This window comes from Prionailurus bengalensis, chromosome X, assembly GCF_016509475.1.
Source record: "Prionailurus bengalensis isolate Pbe53 chromosome X, Fcat_Pben_1.1_paternal_pri, whole genome shotgun sequence".
Classification (NCBI taxonomy): Eukaryota; Metazoa; Chordata; class Mammalia; order Carnivora; family Felidae; genus Prionailurus; species Prionailurus bengalensis.
This window is the reverse complement of record NC_057361.1, coordinates 15301234-15320449: the sequence shown is the minus strand read 5'-3', so window position 1 is coordinate 15320449 and position 19216 is coordinate 15301234. Positions and strand designations below refer to the sequence as shown.

The 19216-nt window shown below is 43.5% G+C and overlaps 1 protein-coding gene across 6 annotated transcripts in view; it reads left to right on the top strand.

Moving 5' to 3' along the window:
* The first annotated feature begins 3475 nt into the window (after positions 1 to 3475).
* Positions 3476 to 19216, top strand: part of PHKA2 (phosphorylase kinase regulatory subunit alpha 2) — a 70538-nt gene continuing 54797 nt past the window's right edge. For 5 of the 6 annotated variants that reach the window (XM_043570698.1, XM_043570697.1, XM_043570695.1 and 2 more), the window contains exons 1-2: positions 3476 to 3571; positions 4021 to 4220. In XM_043570698.1, coding sequence (XP_043426633.1) covers positions 4143 to 4220 — 78 coding nt within the window. In that variant the 5' untranslated portion in view covers positions 3476 to 3571; positions 4021 to 4142. Of the gene's footprint in view, positions 3572 to 3851; positions 4221 to 19216 lie in introns of those variants that run through there. The other variant, XM_043570696.1, reaches the window with a different exon arrangement.

The following is a 19216-nucleotide window of genomic DNA, read 5'->3' as shown; positions in this document are numbered from 1 at the left end:
GGAGCCACCAATGGGGGAAACTGACCTCGATTCCACAAGAGGTCTTAGAGCAGCCTCTCCTATGATGCCCAGCTGCCCCAAAGATGTTGAGGATTCCACTGATGAGGAAGGTGGTGAGCTACTCTAGATCTGGGCGTGAGAGCTCAGAAACCAAATCTCCTGCACATCTCCTGCACATGATGTGATCAAAGCATACACCAAAGAATGCACAATTCCAACATTCTTTAGATCCTGTCCATCGCCCCCTCATTTTTCCTGCTGTGTTTTGTGTCTGGGCCATGGGCCTTAAGCCAGATTCTCTTGTCTACTTTTTTACTTCACACGGATAAGGGGCAGGATGGAGAGAATGTCCCTGAGAAGCATCCTCCTTTGAGTTTAAAATTGGTGTCACAGTCTGAGATTCCATCGAAAGGGAGAGAAGTGCCAGTGTGAGGAGGCGAGGAGTGTCACAGCACTGACCAGAATTTGAAGAATCTCCTCAGAACATTTGAGAAGTGTTTTTCCCCAAAACACACTGCAGTCATTAATCCCACAAAGTAACTCTTCACTTCAGCGAGCTCTTAGCAAAAGCTGAAGGCTGTTCATGACTTTTCATGACTGCTCTTAGCAAAAATGGTGACATGGCTTCATTTGGGATACTAGGTTGTATCTAATGAGGTTGCCTAGAAAGCAGGTTGGTTTGAAGACCATTTGGACAAAGGACTGCTTCACTGAATGAACAAGTTACCGATTGGACTCGTGTGTTGCCATTTTTTCTCCATGACGGCATTTTAAGGACTGTTCAATATGTTTCTGCCTCAGCTCCACGCTGATGTAGTTGGAGTCTGAAGGAGAGGAAAAAGGAAAGACTGGGTGGATACAAAAACATAATCTTGAATGGGCAGAATTCTTGTCAGTAGATTCTTTTTCCTTTTCTGTAGGTAAAGCATAAAAACTTGGGCCAGACAAAAATTGAATACATTCTTTCAGAATATATTCTTCTAAATATATCTATATATTCGTCACTGAGAAGAAATCTTACAGTCCCCGGTGTTTCTCCTCTTTACCTCTTAGTCTCAAACTAGCTACAGGACCCTGGAATAGAGACAAATTGTACATTCTTTAAAATATTCCAATGAAAATGACCTCCAGTCAATAAAAATTTAACTGTCAAAAAAATAATGAAATTTGGCAAATTGGCTATTTTCAGCAAATTGACTTAGAATGAACCCTCTCCCCTGTGTCAAAGATGGAGTGCTTTTCTTTAGACCCAAAAACTTGAGCCTTCAAGAAGAAACATTGGATGATTTCTCCCTTGGATGCTGACATGGGGCCCAATGGGAACTTCATTGGCCTCAGCCCCCATGGCAGGACAATGGGGCAGACGCTCTGGATGGGGTCTGAGAAGTCAAATGGGATGCTACCCGAGTCCAGTTTGGGGCTTTCATGTTTATGAAGATCATGCATCAGCTTCAGAAACAACAACATACCCCATCACGTTCCGTATCTGATTCTTGACCGATATTTGAGAAATGACGTGGAGACAGGTTTCTGTTGGATCACAGCCAGAGAAAAGCTTTGTGGATATGGAAACCAATATATGGAGGTTTTGTATCTTAGGGACATAGGATACTAAGATGTGAGTCTGATTTTTATGTAGCACAGTTTATGGCCCAAAATTTGCATAGAAATTTACAAGGTAAACAGTTGTAGCCTTCCTTCTTGGTTTTATCATTGGATTTCAAACTTATTGAAAAATATAGCTTATATGATAATATTCACTAAAGTACAGACCAAAGCTTAAGTATAAAGACTAGCTATACACCAAAAGGGGTATATGTGTGCATAGAAGAATTTACTAAGAATGAGATAAACTAAAAATGTTTCCATACCGGATGGAAATGCCAGATAATGAGCAAAGGTTATCAGTTATTTCCCCCCATGGCTGCAAAATGGACTCTTGAAGAAGCATTCAGTATGAACAAAAACAGTAATGAAGCAAGGATCCCAGCTTTTTGATTCAAAATATATGAGTTCTAGTAAGAGTACATATTCCAAAAGAGATTGAATGGTGATAACATAATGTCTCATTTCACCCCTAGACCATAGCAAATTCTGCATGGAGGCATATCACATGGGTTGCTGCATACTTTAAGAGCCAATAGGAAGAAAAAAGTATGTGAGATGATGAGGGGTTTGGTGCTTTAGTTGAGTGACATAGATTTATGGTATGGAATTTCTAAAGTGAACTCAGTTAAGGGGACCCAGTTAGCAGGACGGATTTTCTTTCATTCATTCAACACTGAGCCACACTACATGCTCAACACTGTTCCAGACATGGCAGGAGATATCAAAGACTATTTCAATGAGTAACTTACAATCATTAGAAAAGCATGCCTCATCTGAAAACTAACAATATGAGGCAGTACTTTGTCAAATGATGGATGAAAACAACTATGACGACTCATGAAGTACTTTTCTATGAGCCAGGCATGGTGCTAAATGCTTTATATCCATCATCTTGATGTTGGCCACCCTAGGAGGTAGGTGCTATTATCCCTATTTTACGGAAGGGAATGTTGAGTTTCAAACAGCTTCAATGGCAGACAAGCTCACACTTGTAAATGGCACAACCCGTAATTTGAATTTAATTTGAACTGACTCCAAAACCTAAGTTCTTACAAAGAAATTGTTGTGGGAATTCAGAGAATGGGGAGGGCTTATTATAGGAGGGGGAACTGAGTTGGCCCTTAAAGGATAGGCTTCAGTAAATAGGTGAGGAGGAGGAAAAGGAGGAGGAAGAATGGCCTACTAGGTCAAGCATATAGTAAATGCATGGAGACTAGCAGAAGACTTGTGAAAATTCCATTAGCCGAGCTGTCCCGTGGAACAGATGCTGTTGGAAAAAACACTGGGTCAAAGCCTGTGAACTGTAGGTTATTAGTCGCTACGGAAAACTGTGATGCCAATTTCAAATTGTAGGCCTGTAGGAGGTGGACAGCAGGCCTGACTTCAAGAGCAGTGACCAGGGGCGGCGCTACAGAAGACGGAGTGTGGGGGGGGGGGGGGGGTGCAGCCGGGGAACTCTGCCCCTACATCCCCTTTTTCCTTCCCCGAGGGGCCCCGCTACTCTGCTTCTGCAGGGAGGTGGGGACGCGGCCAGGTACACAGTTGTGATCCTGGCCCGCGGTCCGGCGCTCAGGCGGCCGCGGTGGGCGGGCCTACTTCTCCCGCCTCCGATGAGGTTGGCGGCTCATCCCGGGCTCTCATCCCCGACACTCGGAGGGTTGGTTCCGCTCCGCTGCGGGGCGGGGCTGGAAGGCGGGCTCACCGACGCGCTGGTGAGCTCATCCCAGGGAGGGGCGGGGCCACAAGTGGAAGGTTTTAGGGGCGCTCGGGGCCCCTGGCAAAGCGGTCCGCTTACCTTGCTCCTCAAGCCCAGGTCCGCGGGTTCCGCTCCGCGGCGGGGGCGGAGCTGGAGGCGGGTCCAGGGGTGGGGCGTGGGGCGGGCCCAGGGCGTCCAGGTGGTCTCCGCGGAAGGGCCTGTTTCTCCAGTTTCCTCGGGGCTCGGCGGTCGGCGGCCGGCGGGGAGGTAAGGGGCTCAGGGAGGCAACCGAGTTCCCGCCCGGAGCCAGGTTCTCCGCTGCTCCCGTGGGCCACCCCGTTTTCTTTCCCCCTCGAGCCGCGACTCGGAAGGTTGCGTTCCGCGGCGGGGGCGGAGCGGCAAGTGTGCTGCGGCAGGCGGGTTGGGTAGGGTTGGCGGCCCGCCCCGGGGCCTCTTCAAGACCTCTGGAAGGCAGAAAAGGCTCGACGGGGTCGTTGTCGTCTCACGTCCAGAACCCAGTTCCCCGCGTCTCCCGTGTGGCAGCCCGGGAGCCGCGGGCGTCGGGCGTGTGGCGGGCCTGGTCAAGGCGGGACCGCTTTAGCGCCAGCCCCCATCACCGCCCCCGCGCCTTACAGAAGAGTGAAACTCTGGTTGGCTTGCTTTCCAAGCGTACTTTGCTGCTTCCATTTTAAAAAGTCTCGACCTCCCACCGCCAGGCTCCATCCCGAGAACAACGAGGCTGTGAGTGTTCGGGAACCAGGCCCAGTCGGCGGCCTCAGTCCGGGCGTCCCACCTCTGCACAACCCGTCGGGCGCCGGGGCTCGGGCAGCACGCGGAGATGAGGAGCAGGAGCAATTCCGGAGTCCGCTTGGATGGATACGCGCGGCTGGTACAGCAAACCATCCTGTGCTACCAGGTAAGGAAGGACCACCCCAAGCTGCCCTCTTCATGGCACTTACTCTCCTACCCAATCCCCTCCCGCGTTCTGAGACTTTGCAGTTAAGAGGTTTTTCTCTTCAAATCCAGAGCTTGCTGGCCAGTGATTACCCTCACCCCCATTCCACCCCATCCTCTTTCAGGGGACCGAAGTGCTGTGTGGCCACTCTTCACAGATTCTTTGACCCCTGTTTGGGATCGAAGACAGAGCCCCCCCCCCCCCCCGCCCGACCCCGTGCCCTGGACACAAAAATGCGTCTTTTTGCATCGACTGTCCATTTTGGGGGGTGAGAGAGGGGGTGTGTATAGGTTGGACAGAGCACACTGAATAAGGATGGGGAACTCGGACTGCCAGGGCAGTAGACAGGAGCGAAGAACATCCTGAGGTTTGCATCCGGCCTCAAGAGAGTGGGGCGACTGCTGCTGCTCCTTAAGTCACTTTGTTAGAGACCCACCTGGGAGGACCTCAGGGGTTACTCTGGTTGGTATTTTACAGGTGAGAAAACCACAGGCCAGAAAGGTTACCGTCTGAGCCAAACGCAGGTCTTCTGCTCCCAGCTTTAAGGGGATCTGTGAGGCTGCCCATGTGGTCTGATGTATGAATATGCCTGCTGTTCTGTATTACTGGGCTAAAGTTATATGTGGGCCCATCATGTTAAGACCACTGGACTATTTTTATTCCTAGTGAGGACAGCAGCTATGTCCCTTGCCCTCAATCAGCAGCAACTATTTATAGGACCTCCATGTCTGAGAAGGAAGTGGCATTCCATGAGTAGAGGCCCAGGCTACAAGTCGGAGCTGTAATCATTCCCAAGCCACTGACCATCTTCCCTTCTTAACCAATTTCTCAGTCTCATTTCTTCATTCAGGAAATATTTATTGTGTACCTATTATATGCAAGGCACCCTGTCAAGTGCTGGACTTACGAAAAGAATAAACTCTCGTAGTATGATGCGATCTGTGCATAAGGTGTAGGTCCAGACTCCTTTGTCTGAGATCCTTGGGGCCAGATGTTTGCAAGTCAGAAATGTTTGGATTTTGGAAAGGTAATATACACATATAGTCTTTAATAACTGCAATGGGAAGCATCCCTTGGACCCATTTTTCTCACACCCGAATGTGAATATTCGCACTGAGTAGGAAAAATAAAGACTTAAATAGTTTCACATCAGTTCAGGTCACCTTTTGCCACCAAGCTTGCTACAAACTTAGGAAAAGACTTTAAATTTTCAGAGCTTATTGGCTTCAGAAATTGCACACGGATTGTGGTCCTTATTTGGGGGAGGTTAGCCCAGTTTGGGGACCAGGGGTGGAGTCCTGGAAGAGATGATGTTCAAGTTGAGAATTGAACAAGGAATAGGCGGGCAGAGGGTGGTTACTTTTTGCCTTCCCGTTTGGAATATATTATAATTACATCGGCAGATTGTTTTAAAATTCAAATTGAAACGTTTTTCCCTTCATTACTGTCATGGAAGGGGCTATAAGGAGAAGCGATGAAACCTGGTTCGTGTGTCACACCCGTGTTTGTGTCCCCGGCTCTGCCTTGAATGATGTGTTAGCTTTTACTCAACATGTCTTAAGTCCACGCCCGCATCTGTAAAATGGGAACAGTAACACCTACCTTCATTGAGGTATTGTGAAGAAAATTCGGGTCTAGTATGTTGCCTGGCGCCCAGTAGGCCAACAGTAAATAGTGCTATTGGTGGTATTATGACTTTGACATAGGCCACACATACCTGGGCCACACGTCGTCACCTCACCACCCTGGGCCATAATACTCCCTTTCTTGAAGGCCCTGATACAACTACTAATTGCTTTCTAGTCCGTGAACATGATTATGTGTCCCCATTGATGCAGTGAGATCCTTAAGCACAGAGGCCTCATCAGTTTTGTACGTTTTGAGTTAAGCAGTGTTCCAGGCTCGTGAAAGGAACCGTTAAATCCTTGTTGATAAAATGCTTCCTGCGGGCTCTGACCCAGCCATTGATCCAGGCTTGCCTTCTCTCAGAAGCAAAAGAACTGCCTTATTACAGCAAACGTGCAGCGTTGGACTTTCCTCTCCAACGTTTTAATGATTAAAAGAAAGTTATCTTAGCCTTTAGTTGTATTTATTTGGGGGGTAGTTGGTGAAAAGCTCTCAGATTTGCCCTCTGTACTCTTGCGGCTGACCAGAATCCTCCGCGTACCATCCTGCTGGGAAATGCCAGGAGTCTGCATTCACAGAATCACGCTCCTTACCGCCCCCCACCCCGCCCCCAACCCATCCAGCCCCAACAGCTGGGCTTCACAGTTGTAGACCCTTAACCCATTTAGAGTTTCATCCTCTTTCTGAGTGATCTTCGGTCACCTAAGCACTCTAAAAATGAATGGGCAATTTTATGCATATGTTGCCATACTAAAAAAATGAATGAGCTGGACTAATGGTTTCTAAATTGATGCTGTATCTCCCCATCTCCTGTAGATGTATGGAGATGTTATGAGGTGTTTTTCATTGAATTCTCTTTTCTGATTTGCTTTCTAAATTGATTTCACTTGTTAGGAATCATTTAGGGTTAAACATGTTAAACATTCTTTTGTTAGAGGCAATAGCGTGTCAACTAATTCCCTTTCCTGTATCTGTGAAAGAGAACAACTTTTTCCATTAGTCATTTGCCACATACATGTGCTACTAAATATTACTCAAATTTTTAAGGCAAAGAAGAGCTATGTTTATAAAAGGGTTCTTTTGCAGATAGGATTTCATATACACAGAGAGTATAAATATACACTCCAGGAAGTATCTTCAAGTAATCATTGACTTAAAAAAAAAAAAGAAATTCTCAGATTTATTTTGGTCCAGATAAACATTAAACGTACATTTCTTGAATGTAAGTTCTGTTTGAAGGCTCATAAAAGTGTTAAGCACAAAGTAGTGATAAGAGAATATGGATTTGAAAGAAAAAGTGATCGAGGCAGTGACTGTAACTGCAGATTATTATAAAAAGCATATAATTAAGAAATAACAGTGAGTATTATTTATTTAGGGGCAATGGAATTTAAAATGAAAAGAATGGGATAACCAAAACATGGAGTAGGGAACAAATAGTAATAATAATAGTAAAGTCTAGTTTGGGGGAGTTTTAAAAAGGATAGAATTAAATACTGTGAAATAACATAGCAGAGCAATGGGAAGTAGGTTAAAGCATTCTTAGGCCTTTATCACATTAAGGAGAGAGGTATTATATATTTATTTACTTTTTAACTTCTTTTAATGTTTATTTATTTTTGAGAGAGAGACAGAGCCTGAGTGGGGGAGGGGCAGAGAGAGAGAGGGAGACACAGAATACCAAGCAGGCTCCAGGCTCTGAGCTGTCAGCACAGAGCCTGACGCGGGGCTTGAACTCATGGACTGCGAGATCATGACCTGAGCCGAAGTCGGGTGCTCAACCAACTGAGCCACCCAGGTGCCCCAGAATTTGACTTTTATTCTAAGAAGTGAAGCCATGAGCAGGTTTTGAGCAGATGAGTGACATCTGAATAATGTTTGAAAAGAATCCCGCTATCACCTGCATAGAATATTGTGTGTAAGAGGTCACAAAGCAGAGCAGAGTGACCAATTGAGAAGCTGCTGCAGCTGGACCACAGTGGCCTAGACAAGGGTGGTTGCAGTGGAGACCACTGGGAGTGGTGGCGTTTGGGGGAAATTTTGTAGAGGCAACAGGATTTACTGGTGGATTGGGGGTAAGGTGTGTAGAAGAAAGAAGTCAAGAATGACTCCAAGGTTAATGGCTTGAGCAACTGGTAGGATGGAATTGCCATTTACTGAGTTGGGAAAGATTGTGGAAGAACAAACTTGGGGAGGAAGATAAGGAGTTTTTATTAAGTTTGAGGTGCCCATTAGGCATCCAAGTAGACGTAGCAAGTAGGCAATTGAATATATGAATCTAGAAGTAGGGGAGAGGTCTGGGCTGGAGATAAAAATCTGGGAGTTATATTGGTTTATATGTGGTGTTTAAAAGGTCCATGAGGCTGGATGAGATTACAGGAGTGAGTGTAGACAGAGAAGAGATGATGTTCAAAGAGGAGCTTTACAGAGGTGGAAAGATCCAGAAGATGACCAAATGCCAAGGAAGACTGAGAAGAGGCAGAGTGAAAATCACTGGAGCAAAGGCCTTGAACGAGTGAGAGGGGTGGAGTGTAGCACACACGTGGTAGGCGACCTTAAAGAGGAACACAGATTGTTTATTCATCAAAACAAGAAGGAAGGCAGGGTACATGGGCGCCATGTTCTCTTTTATTGTTTCTACTTTCTCATTGAAACATAAGGCATGGTCATCAGCCAAGGGTACAGATGGGGAGGAGTTATTGGAGGATTGAAGAGAGAGGAGCAGGTATAAAACAGTCCTTCCTTCTCAAGGAAATCAGGGATTTTTAATAGGATTGTTGGACAGCACTGGAGGGTCATTAATTTCCAGTGGAAATTATGGCTGTGTTTTTCTCCAGCCACATTCAGCTGCTCAGGTGCACCCCCAGAGTAGGCAAAGAGTCAGATTTAACAAGAGGTGGGGCTTTGCCCAGTGAATACAATAGAGTTAGAGGGGTGGGTGCAAAGGATTAACGGAGAACTCCTATCTTAAACTGTTTCAGATAAAAGATAAAGAGGGATAATTCTTAACTCCTCCTATGTGGCCAATATCCCAAGATACCATAGGCAAACAAGACATAATGAGAAATAATATTTAGGGAGGAAATTCACTTATAAATATTGATGTGAAATACAAAGTGAAATACTCAATAAAATAAATCCAGCAGTGTATTAAAAAATGTATCACAGGGGCTCCTGGGTGGCTCAGTTGGTTAAGCGTCTGACTTCAGCTCAGGTCTTGATCTCATGGTTCATGAGTTCCAGCTCCATGTCAGGCTCTCTCCTGGGGCTTTCTGCTGTCAACGCATAATCTGCTTCAGATCCTCTGTCCCCCTCCTCTCTTTGCCCCTCCCCTGCTTGTGCTTGTTCTCTCAAAAAAAAAAAAAAAATAAGCATTAAAAAAACCCAATAATTTGTTTAAAAAAATGCATCACAATCAAGTTGAGTTTACCCAGGAATACAAAGAAATTTACTATAAGAAAATCTAATGCATTTTGCCACATTATCAAATTAAAGGAGAAAATAGTGTGATCATCTCAGTAAGTGCAGAAAAACCTTTGATAAAATTCAGCATCTGAAATGATTTATTACAAACACCTCTTAGCAAACTAGGCATTCCAGAGAATTGTATTATCCTGATAAAGGATAATTGTTTAAAAAAATCTGCAAACATGACTAATGTATTGGCACAAGATTAGAAACAATATCTTTAAAGTCAAGGACATCAAGGATCGCCACTATCGTTCCTTCTATTCAGCACTGTAATTGTGACCCACATAACAGAGATGAAAAACAAATGAGCAGGATAGAGATGATATTTGCAGATATAAATGCCATAGGAAACCCAAAACTACTGTAACTAGAATTCTCGATTTTTAGAGTAAGTTTTGGGGTGATTAATAAATAATGAATACAGAAGCTTAATCCTAAAAGAGTCTTTAGGGAACCAGCCACTTATAGTTGATTGATTTACGTTTCAATTTTTACTTGAGACCTTGTTTCAATTTGATTAGATAGCAGTTGACATTATTGTTTGGCTTCTGTGTTTGTAAATATTCTCCTTTCATTACTTCTCTTAACACCAAAGAGAAGTTCCAAAATAACCAAAAAATATTTTAAGTCCAAGTGTCCTATTTCCCTTTAATTAAGTTGATTCTCATTTATAGTAATTTTATATATTTTATTTCCGTGATTGTATTCTATAATATAAATAGGCAGTTCACAGAAGAGGAAACTAATAAATATGTGAAATGATGGCTCAACCTCGCTAGTATCTCGAACTCTAACAGATCAAGACAATACACACTGACAGATTGGCAGCAGTTTGGAAGCATAATTCTAAGTGTTGACAAGGTTATAGAGAAGGGGCGATTGTCATTCGCTACTCATGGGAAGAGGCACTAGTTAAGATAGACCGAACAAAGCCCAAAATTTCATTGAATAAACACAGAAGTTTATTTCTCACTCATGTAACAGCCCAGTGTGAGTCCAGGTCAGGAGCGGTGTCATCTTGAGACCTGGGCTACCAGTGGCTCTGCCAGCTTCAGTGTGCAGCTCCGAAGGTCACCCTGAATGTCGACCTCCAGCTGGTAGATCAGGAAAGAGTTCGGAAGATTGTTCACGGGAGAGTTTTACGGTCAAGGCATGGAAGTTGCGTACTTCACTTTCACTCAGGTTCCTTTGGCTAGAACCCAAACACATGGTCGCATCGAACTACAGGGGAGGATGGGAAATGCAGTATAGCTGAAGGCCTAAGAAGAAGAGGAAATCCAATTAGTGATTAGCTAGTAGTCTGTGCCTTAGAATGTAAGTTACAGACTGTGAAATGGTACGGCCACCTTGGAAAACGGTTTGGAGATATTGGTGAACTTGAAGCGATGCATATCACGTGACCCAGGAGGTCCATATGTAGTTATGCATTCCAGTGATGTGCTCTTACCTGTTACCCAAGGAGACATGTACAAGGACATTTGTTGAGGCATTGTAAGAGGGAAAAATTAGAAACAATCTAAATGTTCATCACTTTGGGAAAGGACGAATAGAGATATCTAGCCACACAATAGCCATACACCATATAGCACTTAAAATGAGTGACCTAGACTTACATGTATCAAATTGGATAGCACTCAGAAATTTAAAGTTGAGTGAAAACAAGTTATAGAAGAATAAGTATAGTCCGCTATTGCGTATGTAGAACTTTAAAAGCATCCCCAATAATATTCTTCCTTGCTTAGGGACACGTACTTACAAGAATTTCTAAAACATGAACAGGAAAAATCCACTCCTGCTTTGAAGTAGTATAGTGGTTCTCAGGAGTGTGGTCCCCAGATCCCTTAGGATCCCCGAGCCCTTTTAGGGCCGATAGATGGCTGTCTGCTCTGTGTGTTGATTGGAGAAAGAAAGTACTGAACGGGTGACGTCTTTTCCTTCACATAATTCAGTGCCCTGCCTTTTGCCATCTCCTACTTCAACTCTTTTGGGTGCCAGGAGGAGGGCTTTTGCTGTGCTCTTTTCAGGACAGCTTTTAAATATTTTAGTGCCAGATGAAAACATTTGAGTAATTGAATGAAAAAAGCCCTTGAATCTTCCACTTAACAAATAGAGGACTGTAATAACCCATACACGGGAGAGATTTAGAACTGTTTCCAGTTTTGCAGGAATCCAAAAGATCATCTGGTTAGATCAACTGGTTTCCTTTTATAGCTAAAAACTTCAGCCAGGAGAGTTGAGGGGACCTTTTTCAAGGCCATCCTTCTGGTGAGCCGACAGCCCTGCGATGAGAGGAATGGAGAGAAATACTTTAGATACACCAGATTGCTGTGAACACCAATTAAAAGTTGCATTCTCCTTATTTTTACCTGTTAAAATAGTGAAACTTTCATAGGCCCTTTCTTTATACTGTGAGGCAGACGTGATATTTATTTCACTCTATTAGTGAAAGTCACAGAGCGAAATAAATATCACGTCTGCCTCACACTGGGTGGAGAGAACATAATTAATGTTCGTAACGTACATGTAGAGTAGTGGTTCTTAATCAAATGAGTTACAGAGCCATTTGGGAGCTTGGTGAAAGCTGAATGTTTTATTGTCTCCTGAGAAAAATGCTCATGAAGAATTTCCAGGGGTCTCATGGACCTCCACCTCCCTGCCCCCCAAAGCCCATCAGTCAACTCCTAGTAGATCCTCTAGTGAGTCCAGATTCGCAGTGACGTGTGGTACTTGGTGCTCTGAACCTGAGCCTAATGAAAGCAAAGTCAGTCTTAGAGCTGTAAATAAATGGCGATGCCCACGACTCTTCTGTCGGGGGGAAACATTACTAGTGTGGTACCACCCAGCAATCCCTGATACCTCGGACTTCAGGTGTTGGCCGAGAGGATCCCAGCAACCCCACTGCGTTTGTACTCCATCACTTCTCACAACTGGCTACGGACTGACATCTCGGTCATCCCCCACTTTACTACAGGGATCGGCGAGAGAGGCAAAGAAATAAAATATCCTAAGACGGTGGTAAAATCATTTGTCCATTTGATGGTAGCCAAGGGGCCCGGACAGTTTCCGTACGTTTCGAAAGTTTTGAGATGGGCAGTGGGATCTGGATTGAAGCTGGAAGAAAACTGGATTGAAGTGGGCGCTTGCAGTACTTGGCTCCTGACCTAGTTTATTTCCCTGGAAGCCATCCTTCAGTCATAGGAGATGGTGCAAGTGCCTAGCCCCGGGGCACCTTGGAGGTGTGTATTATTTGTGAACCCAGAGGGGAAAATCTGCTAAGCAGCAATTTAGAAAAAGACATCAGTTGAAAGGAAAAGTTGCCCACCTGTGATCTCCTTAGGTAAAAGCATGAGGCCTGCTGCATATTAGAGTTTACGTTTTCAGCATTATTCTCTGAATGCCCAAGGTTTACATATCAAATGATACAAAACCTATTTTTTAAACTGATAAAGTGTTACACAGCCCGTGGTCTCAATTAGAGATGTAATCTTTTTATTTTTTAACACTCTTATTTTTTTAATTTAAGTAAGTTCCACTCCCCGTGTGGGGCTTGAACTCATGACCCCGAAATTAAGAGTCACACAGTCTACTTGACTGAGCCAGCTAGGAACCCCAGATGTAATCATTTTAAGACAAAGGCTTTTGGAATTCCCACCCTACAAAACATCTCAAGTCCAAGGCATTGATTGCCCTTTCCTGTCCCCTTTAATATCTTAAATGGTAGTTGCTAGAATAAAATTTCAGCATGACAAATGAATTTAACCAGTTTTTGGAGTTTTTAATATCAGAATTTTTCACTTTCTGTTTTTTGCTTTCCAACATGGGGTTGGAGTTGGGGGATGATAGTGAATAATCATGTATTTTCAATATTTGTCCTAGTTTCTTCTAGGTATTTCATTTGACTAATCGAATTGTACTTTTCTTCCTTGGAACTGAGCAAGGCAGCGGCATGGTCTTAGCCATTCTTAATCTAAAGGAAAAAGGACTGAGGGCAGAGATTAGCTGGAAGCCTCTGACCTCTGTCTCACAGAGTATAGGAAAAGGGAGCCAGCCGGGAGGCTTCACAGAGGAGCAAGTGTGTGGGGAGGCATTTGGCGTGAGGACGTTCCGGGCCCACGGGCTCGGAAGTGTGCGAGTGCGGGCAGGAAACGAATTCCAGCTTGGGGGCAGGGGCGAAGGAAGGAGTGTCAGGTGATTGGGCCAGATGTGGGAGGAGGAGGCTGCACCTGGTGAGCCTACTTTGTAGGATTGGAGCATTCTGAGCAGGGCAGTGATTGAGATTCTAGTTCTTTCTGCCACCTTCCTTTGTGGAGGATAGATTGGAAGGGACCAGTACTAGAGGCAGGAAGATCAGTAAGGAGCTATTCCAATCTTCTCATGGGACAGCGGTAGGGGAGGAGGGAATTTATACTCTGCCAGTTTTGGTGCATAGACCACATCCATCTCCGTGCCCTCCAGCTAGAAACTGAATTGGACAATGTGAAGTACTGTGGGGCTACCATCAGGCGTATGTATTTTGCTTTAATATTGCCGCAACCTTGGATGTCTTTAACAGCATCAAATAAATGTTTTTATGGTATCTAGTTCACTTTGGCCATTTAAACATTCATGATTGCATTTGTCAGGATTCTATCAGGTGTAAATGACTGAAACCCGCCTCAAACAGCCTTTAAGCACAAAAGAGGATCTCTTGCTCAAATAACTGAAAAGTCCGAGGGATTGTTCTGGATTCAGGCATGGCTGGAATCGGGACCTCAAATGATCAAGTATGTCTCTTAGCATTGCTTGGCCGCCTTTGACTTGGAGTGGACTTTATTCTCTGGCGGGCTCATCCCGCATGGTCGCAGCGGTGCCCGCTTGGCAGCTCCAGGTTGTATCCTTTTAGAGTGGTGGCCTCTGCAAAAAGAAAGCTTTTTTTATAGTGGCTCCAGCACAAGTCCTGACGAGAATGGCTCTCAGCTGATCCAGCTTGGGTTGTGTGCTCCTCCATGAACTGTGCCTAGATTGGCCAGGCCTGGGATCCCATGTCCTTCCCTGAAGCTGGGGCTGGGGCCAGGGGGCAGGCAGTGATGGGTCAGCCCCACCAGAATCACACTGAATCAGAGTAGGGGAAATAATAGGCCCTTACCAGAAAAAGCAGAACGGGTGCTAGACAGGCAGAGACAACAGTGTTTCCATTAGGGTAGGGATGAAGCGAAGGGCCCAGGGAGACCCATGCTCTCCAATCTGCTTTGAACCCTCTTTTTTATAGAGAGAGAAATCGAGGCCTGGAGAAGTTAAGTAATTTGCCCAAGATCACAGAGCAGGTAAGTGTCAGAACAGAAATTTGAACCCAGCTGTATCTTATGTAGAGTAGGGCCCATGCCCTTAACCACTACATTATACACTACACCTCATGTGTGTGTGTGTGTGTGTGTGTGTGTGTGTGCGTGTGTGTGCGTGCATGTGTGGGCGTGTGTGTGTGTGTGGGCGGTGGGGGGGGGGTTGGTGCTCAGGCTCCTTCTGCCCAAATAATGCCAGACTGAGACCGCATTACCTACAATCCTGTCCATTCTCTTTGGAAAATTCTAAATGTTAGGAAGTTCTTGTATTGAGTTGAAATCTGACTTGAGTTTTAGTAACTGAGAAAATCGAATCCCTCTTTCACAAGACAGCCTCTCAGCTCTTTGAAGATGCTAACTTGCTCTCCATTAAGCCTTCTCTAAATACCCATAATCTTCCCCTGTTCCCATGAGATTTGGCTTTCAGCCTATTTATAGCCCTAATCACCCTCTGGGGACATTCTAGGCGGTGAATGTCCCCTGTAAAATACGGTGTTTGGGGGCATCTGGGTAGTTCAGTTGGTTGAACGTCTGACACCAGCTCGGGTCATGATCTCAGAGTTAATGAGTTTGAGCCCCGCATCGGGCTTACTTCTGTCAGCACAGAGCCTGCTTCAGATCGTCTGTCCACCTCTCCTTCTGTCCCTCCCCCACTCTCACTCTCAGAAATAAATTAAAAACATTAAAAAATTTTTAAATGAATAAAACATGGTGTTTGGCAGTGACTCAATATGCTAGATGTGCTCTGTGAGGCTGGCAGTTTAGTGAGACTCTCATTTCTCTCATCTGAAAACTTTGTTTCCATTAACACAGCATTGGCTTTTTTGGTATCCACTCATATGCTGTTGGTAGGTTACTGTTAAAACTTGTAGTCATTGTTGTATGGTTGAAATTTCTTGCACCTAAGTGTTGGGACCGGATAATGTCAGTGTCACAGGGTAGCTGCTGGAGTTAGGAAGGAGGGGGTGATTTGGAAAAGAGAGAAGAGGTTCTGTTAAAGATGTGTTGGGGCCCCTGGGGCAGGAATGTATGTGTAAAGGGAACTGAGTCGACTCGAATGTGTGGGAGTGTTGGCTAATAAAATTAGTTCAGCAAACATTTATTAAGCATATGAGCCCAATAAATAAATTCTTGTTGAATTCTTTCTAGTTTGTTTCGACCGGCTGCCCAAGTCCATAAGCATTCTCCTGGTCCAGTACTGGCTCAGCATCTACTTTGCAGCTCTTACCTGTCTCTCCTGTCCCCTCTACACACCCTCTAAGGGCAGTAACTATCACCGTTTCAACATCTCTGTTCTCTTCTGTTGTTAAAATCTCCATTTCCTGCTTGCTCTGAGAATCATCTTTGTATTGCCACCAGCCAAGATTGTGTAAGTGTTCTTTCTTGAGCTTGTATGAAGGCTTTAGCTTTCATTTTTTTCATTTTTCAAGTAGATACTTATAATGTTGAATATCTGTTTTTTCAACTACACGCACACCACTCTTAGGAAGTCATGTATACTGTTTTCTTTGGTCGTCCTCTACCCCTGTACCCCTACACTTGCCGAAACCAAAATGTTCATCCACTAATGAGTGGGAACACAAAATTTACTATGTCTATACAGTGGAATGTATTTGCAATAAGAAGGGATGGAGTACTGACACCTCTATAACATTGAAAGACCTGGAACACATTATGCTGATTGAAAGAAGCCGGGCATGAGAGATCACATATGGTATGAGGCTGTTTATACAAAATGTCCAGGCAAATCTATAGGAACAGAAAGTAGATTAGTGGTTGCCAAGGCCTGGGAGTTTGAAGGTCACGGGCAGATGGGAAATGACTTTTAATGGGTATGGGGTTTCATTTCGGAGTGATGAAAATATTCTAAAATTAACTGCGATGTTTCTGTAAGTCTGTAACTATAGCAAAAACCATTGAATTGTACCCTTTAAATGGGTAAAGTATATGGTATATGAATTATGTCACAATAAAAATTTTTTTAAAAAGTGCTAGAAATCACAATAAATTTCCTTTTTCATATATTTAGTGTACAGTTCTGTGAATTTTAAAATGTGTAGAGTCATGTAACCATAACCATAATCAAGATACAAAGCAGTTCCTTCAACCCCAAAAGATCTCCCTCCTGCTACCCCTTTGTCACACCCTCTCCCCACCCTTAACCCCTGGAAACCACTGATCACTTCTCTATCGCTATAGTTTTGTCTTTTCAAGAATGTCATGTAAGTGGAATCATGTGGTATGTAACCTTTGCGAGTGGCTTCTTTCACTTAGCATAAGGCCTGTGAAATTCATCCAAGTTGCTGTATATCAATAGTTTGTTCTTTTCATTGCTAGGTAGTATTCATTATAGAGATATATCCCAGTGTGTTTATCCATTCACCTATTGAAGGACATTTGAGTTTCCAATTTTTGGTAGTTAAGAATTGAGCTGCCTTACACATTGCTTGTAGAGGTCTCTGTTTCTCTAGGGTAAATATTCAGGAACAGGATTGCTGGGTTGTAGGGTAAGTGTTCAAGTTTATTAGAAATTGTCAAACTGGGGGCACCTGGGTGGCTCAGTCAGTTAAGCATCTGACTCTTGGTTTCTGTTCAGGTCATGATCCCACGGTTTGTGAGATCGAGCCCCACGTTGAGCTTTGTGCTGGCAGTGTGGAGCCTGCTTGAGATTCTCTCCTCTCTCTCTCTCTGCCTCTCCCCTGCTCATGCTCTCTTTTTCTCTCTCTCTCAAAATAAATAAGCTTAAAAAAAAAAGAAATTGCCAAACCGTTCTCTAGAGCGTCAGCACCACTTTGCATTCCCACCAGCAACATAAGAGGATTCCAGTGATTCTACGTCTCTGTCAACACTTAGTAATGGCAGTATTTTTAATCGTAGCCATCTTAATAGGTATGTAGTGATAGCTCATAGTAGTTTTAATTTGTATTTACTTAATAGCTAATGATGTTGAGCTTTTTATGTGCTTATTTGTCATCTGTCAAATCCTCTTAAGTGAAGTATCCAAGTTTTTTTGTTTGTTTTTACCAATTTTTAAATTAGGCTGTTTGTTTTCTTACTGTTGAGTTTTGAGAGTTCACAATTCTCTTGTTGAGTATGTGACTTGCAAATAGTTTCTCCTAGTCTGTAGCTTGTTTTTGTTTGTTTGTTTTTATCTCTTAACATTGTCCTTCGCAGAGCAAAAGTCTTTAATTTTACTCAAGTCCAATTTATCGGTGTTTCTTCTATGGATCTTCCTTTTAGTACTATCATGGCTAATTCCGCCCAGCTGTAGGTCATGAAGGTTTTTCTTCTGTGTTTGCTTATAAAAGTTTTATAGGTTTCCATTTAACATTGAGATCTGTGATTTTGAGTTAATTTTTGTAATGTTTTATTTATTTATTTTGAGAGAGAGAGAGTGAGCAGGGGAGAGGCAGAGAGAGAGGATGTGGGAGAGAATCCCTAGCGGGCTCCAAGCTCAGCATGGAGCCCAACACGGTGCTTGATCTCATGACTGTGAGATCATGACCTGAGCTGAAATCAAGAGTTAGACTCTTAACTGACTGAACCACACAGTCGTCCCTGAGTTAACTCTTGTAGGAGATGCAGGATTGAGATTGAGATTCATTTTCTTGTATATGGATGCCCGGTATTTGCTTTGCTCTAGAACCATGTTAACAACAATTTTGACATCTAAGTTTATTGTTTTTGTTTACTCACATTTTTAAAAATAGCACATCTTTTTATTATTCTCATTCTTTCCTTGAGTGGTTTCAATATTTCTTTGAGTATTTTTTTCTAATTCAAGTGTAGTGGACCTATATAGTATTATGTTAGTTTCAGGTATACAGTACAGTGATTTGACAATTATATACATTATGAAATGCTCACCACAGTAAGTATAGTTACCATCTGCTGTCATACAAAGTTATTTACAATGTTATTGACTGTATTTCCTATGCTGTACTTTTCATCCCTGTGACTTATTTATTTTATAACTGGAAGTTTGTCCTTCTTAATCGTCTTCACTTGTTTCACTCATCCTCTCACCACCTCCCGCCCCTTGGCAACCACCAGTTTGTTCTTTGTACTTATGAATCTGTTTCTGTTTGTTTTTGTTTTTTAGGTTCCACATATAAGTGAAATCATACGGTACTTGTCTTTCTCTTAGCATAACCCTCTGGGTCCATCCATGTTGTCACAAATGGCACAGTCTTACTCTTTTTTATGGCCAAGGAATATTTCATTGTATATATAAACCACATCTTCTTTTTCCGTTCGTTTGTCAGCGGAAACTTGGATTGCCTCCTTATCTTGGCTATTGTAAATAACGATGCAGTAAACATAGGAGTGCATATATCTTTTTTAATAAGTGTTTTTATTTTCTTTGGGTAGTGAAATTACTGGATTGTATGGTATTTCTATTTTTTATCTTTTTGAGGAACCTCAGTACTATTTTCTGTAGTGGCTGCACTAGTTTGCATTCCTACCAACAGTGCACAAGTTTTCCCTTTTCTCCACATCCTTGCTAATGCTTGCCATTTCTTGTCGTTTTCATTCTAGTCA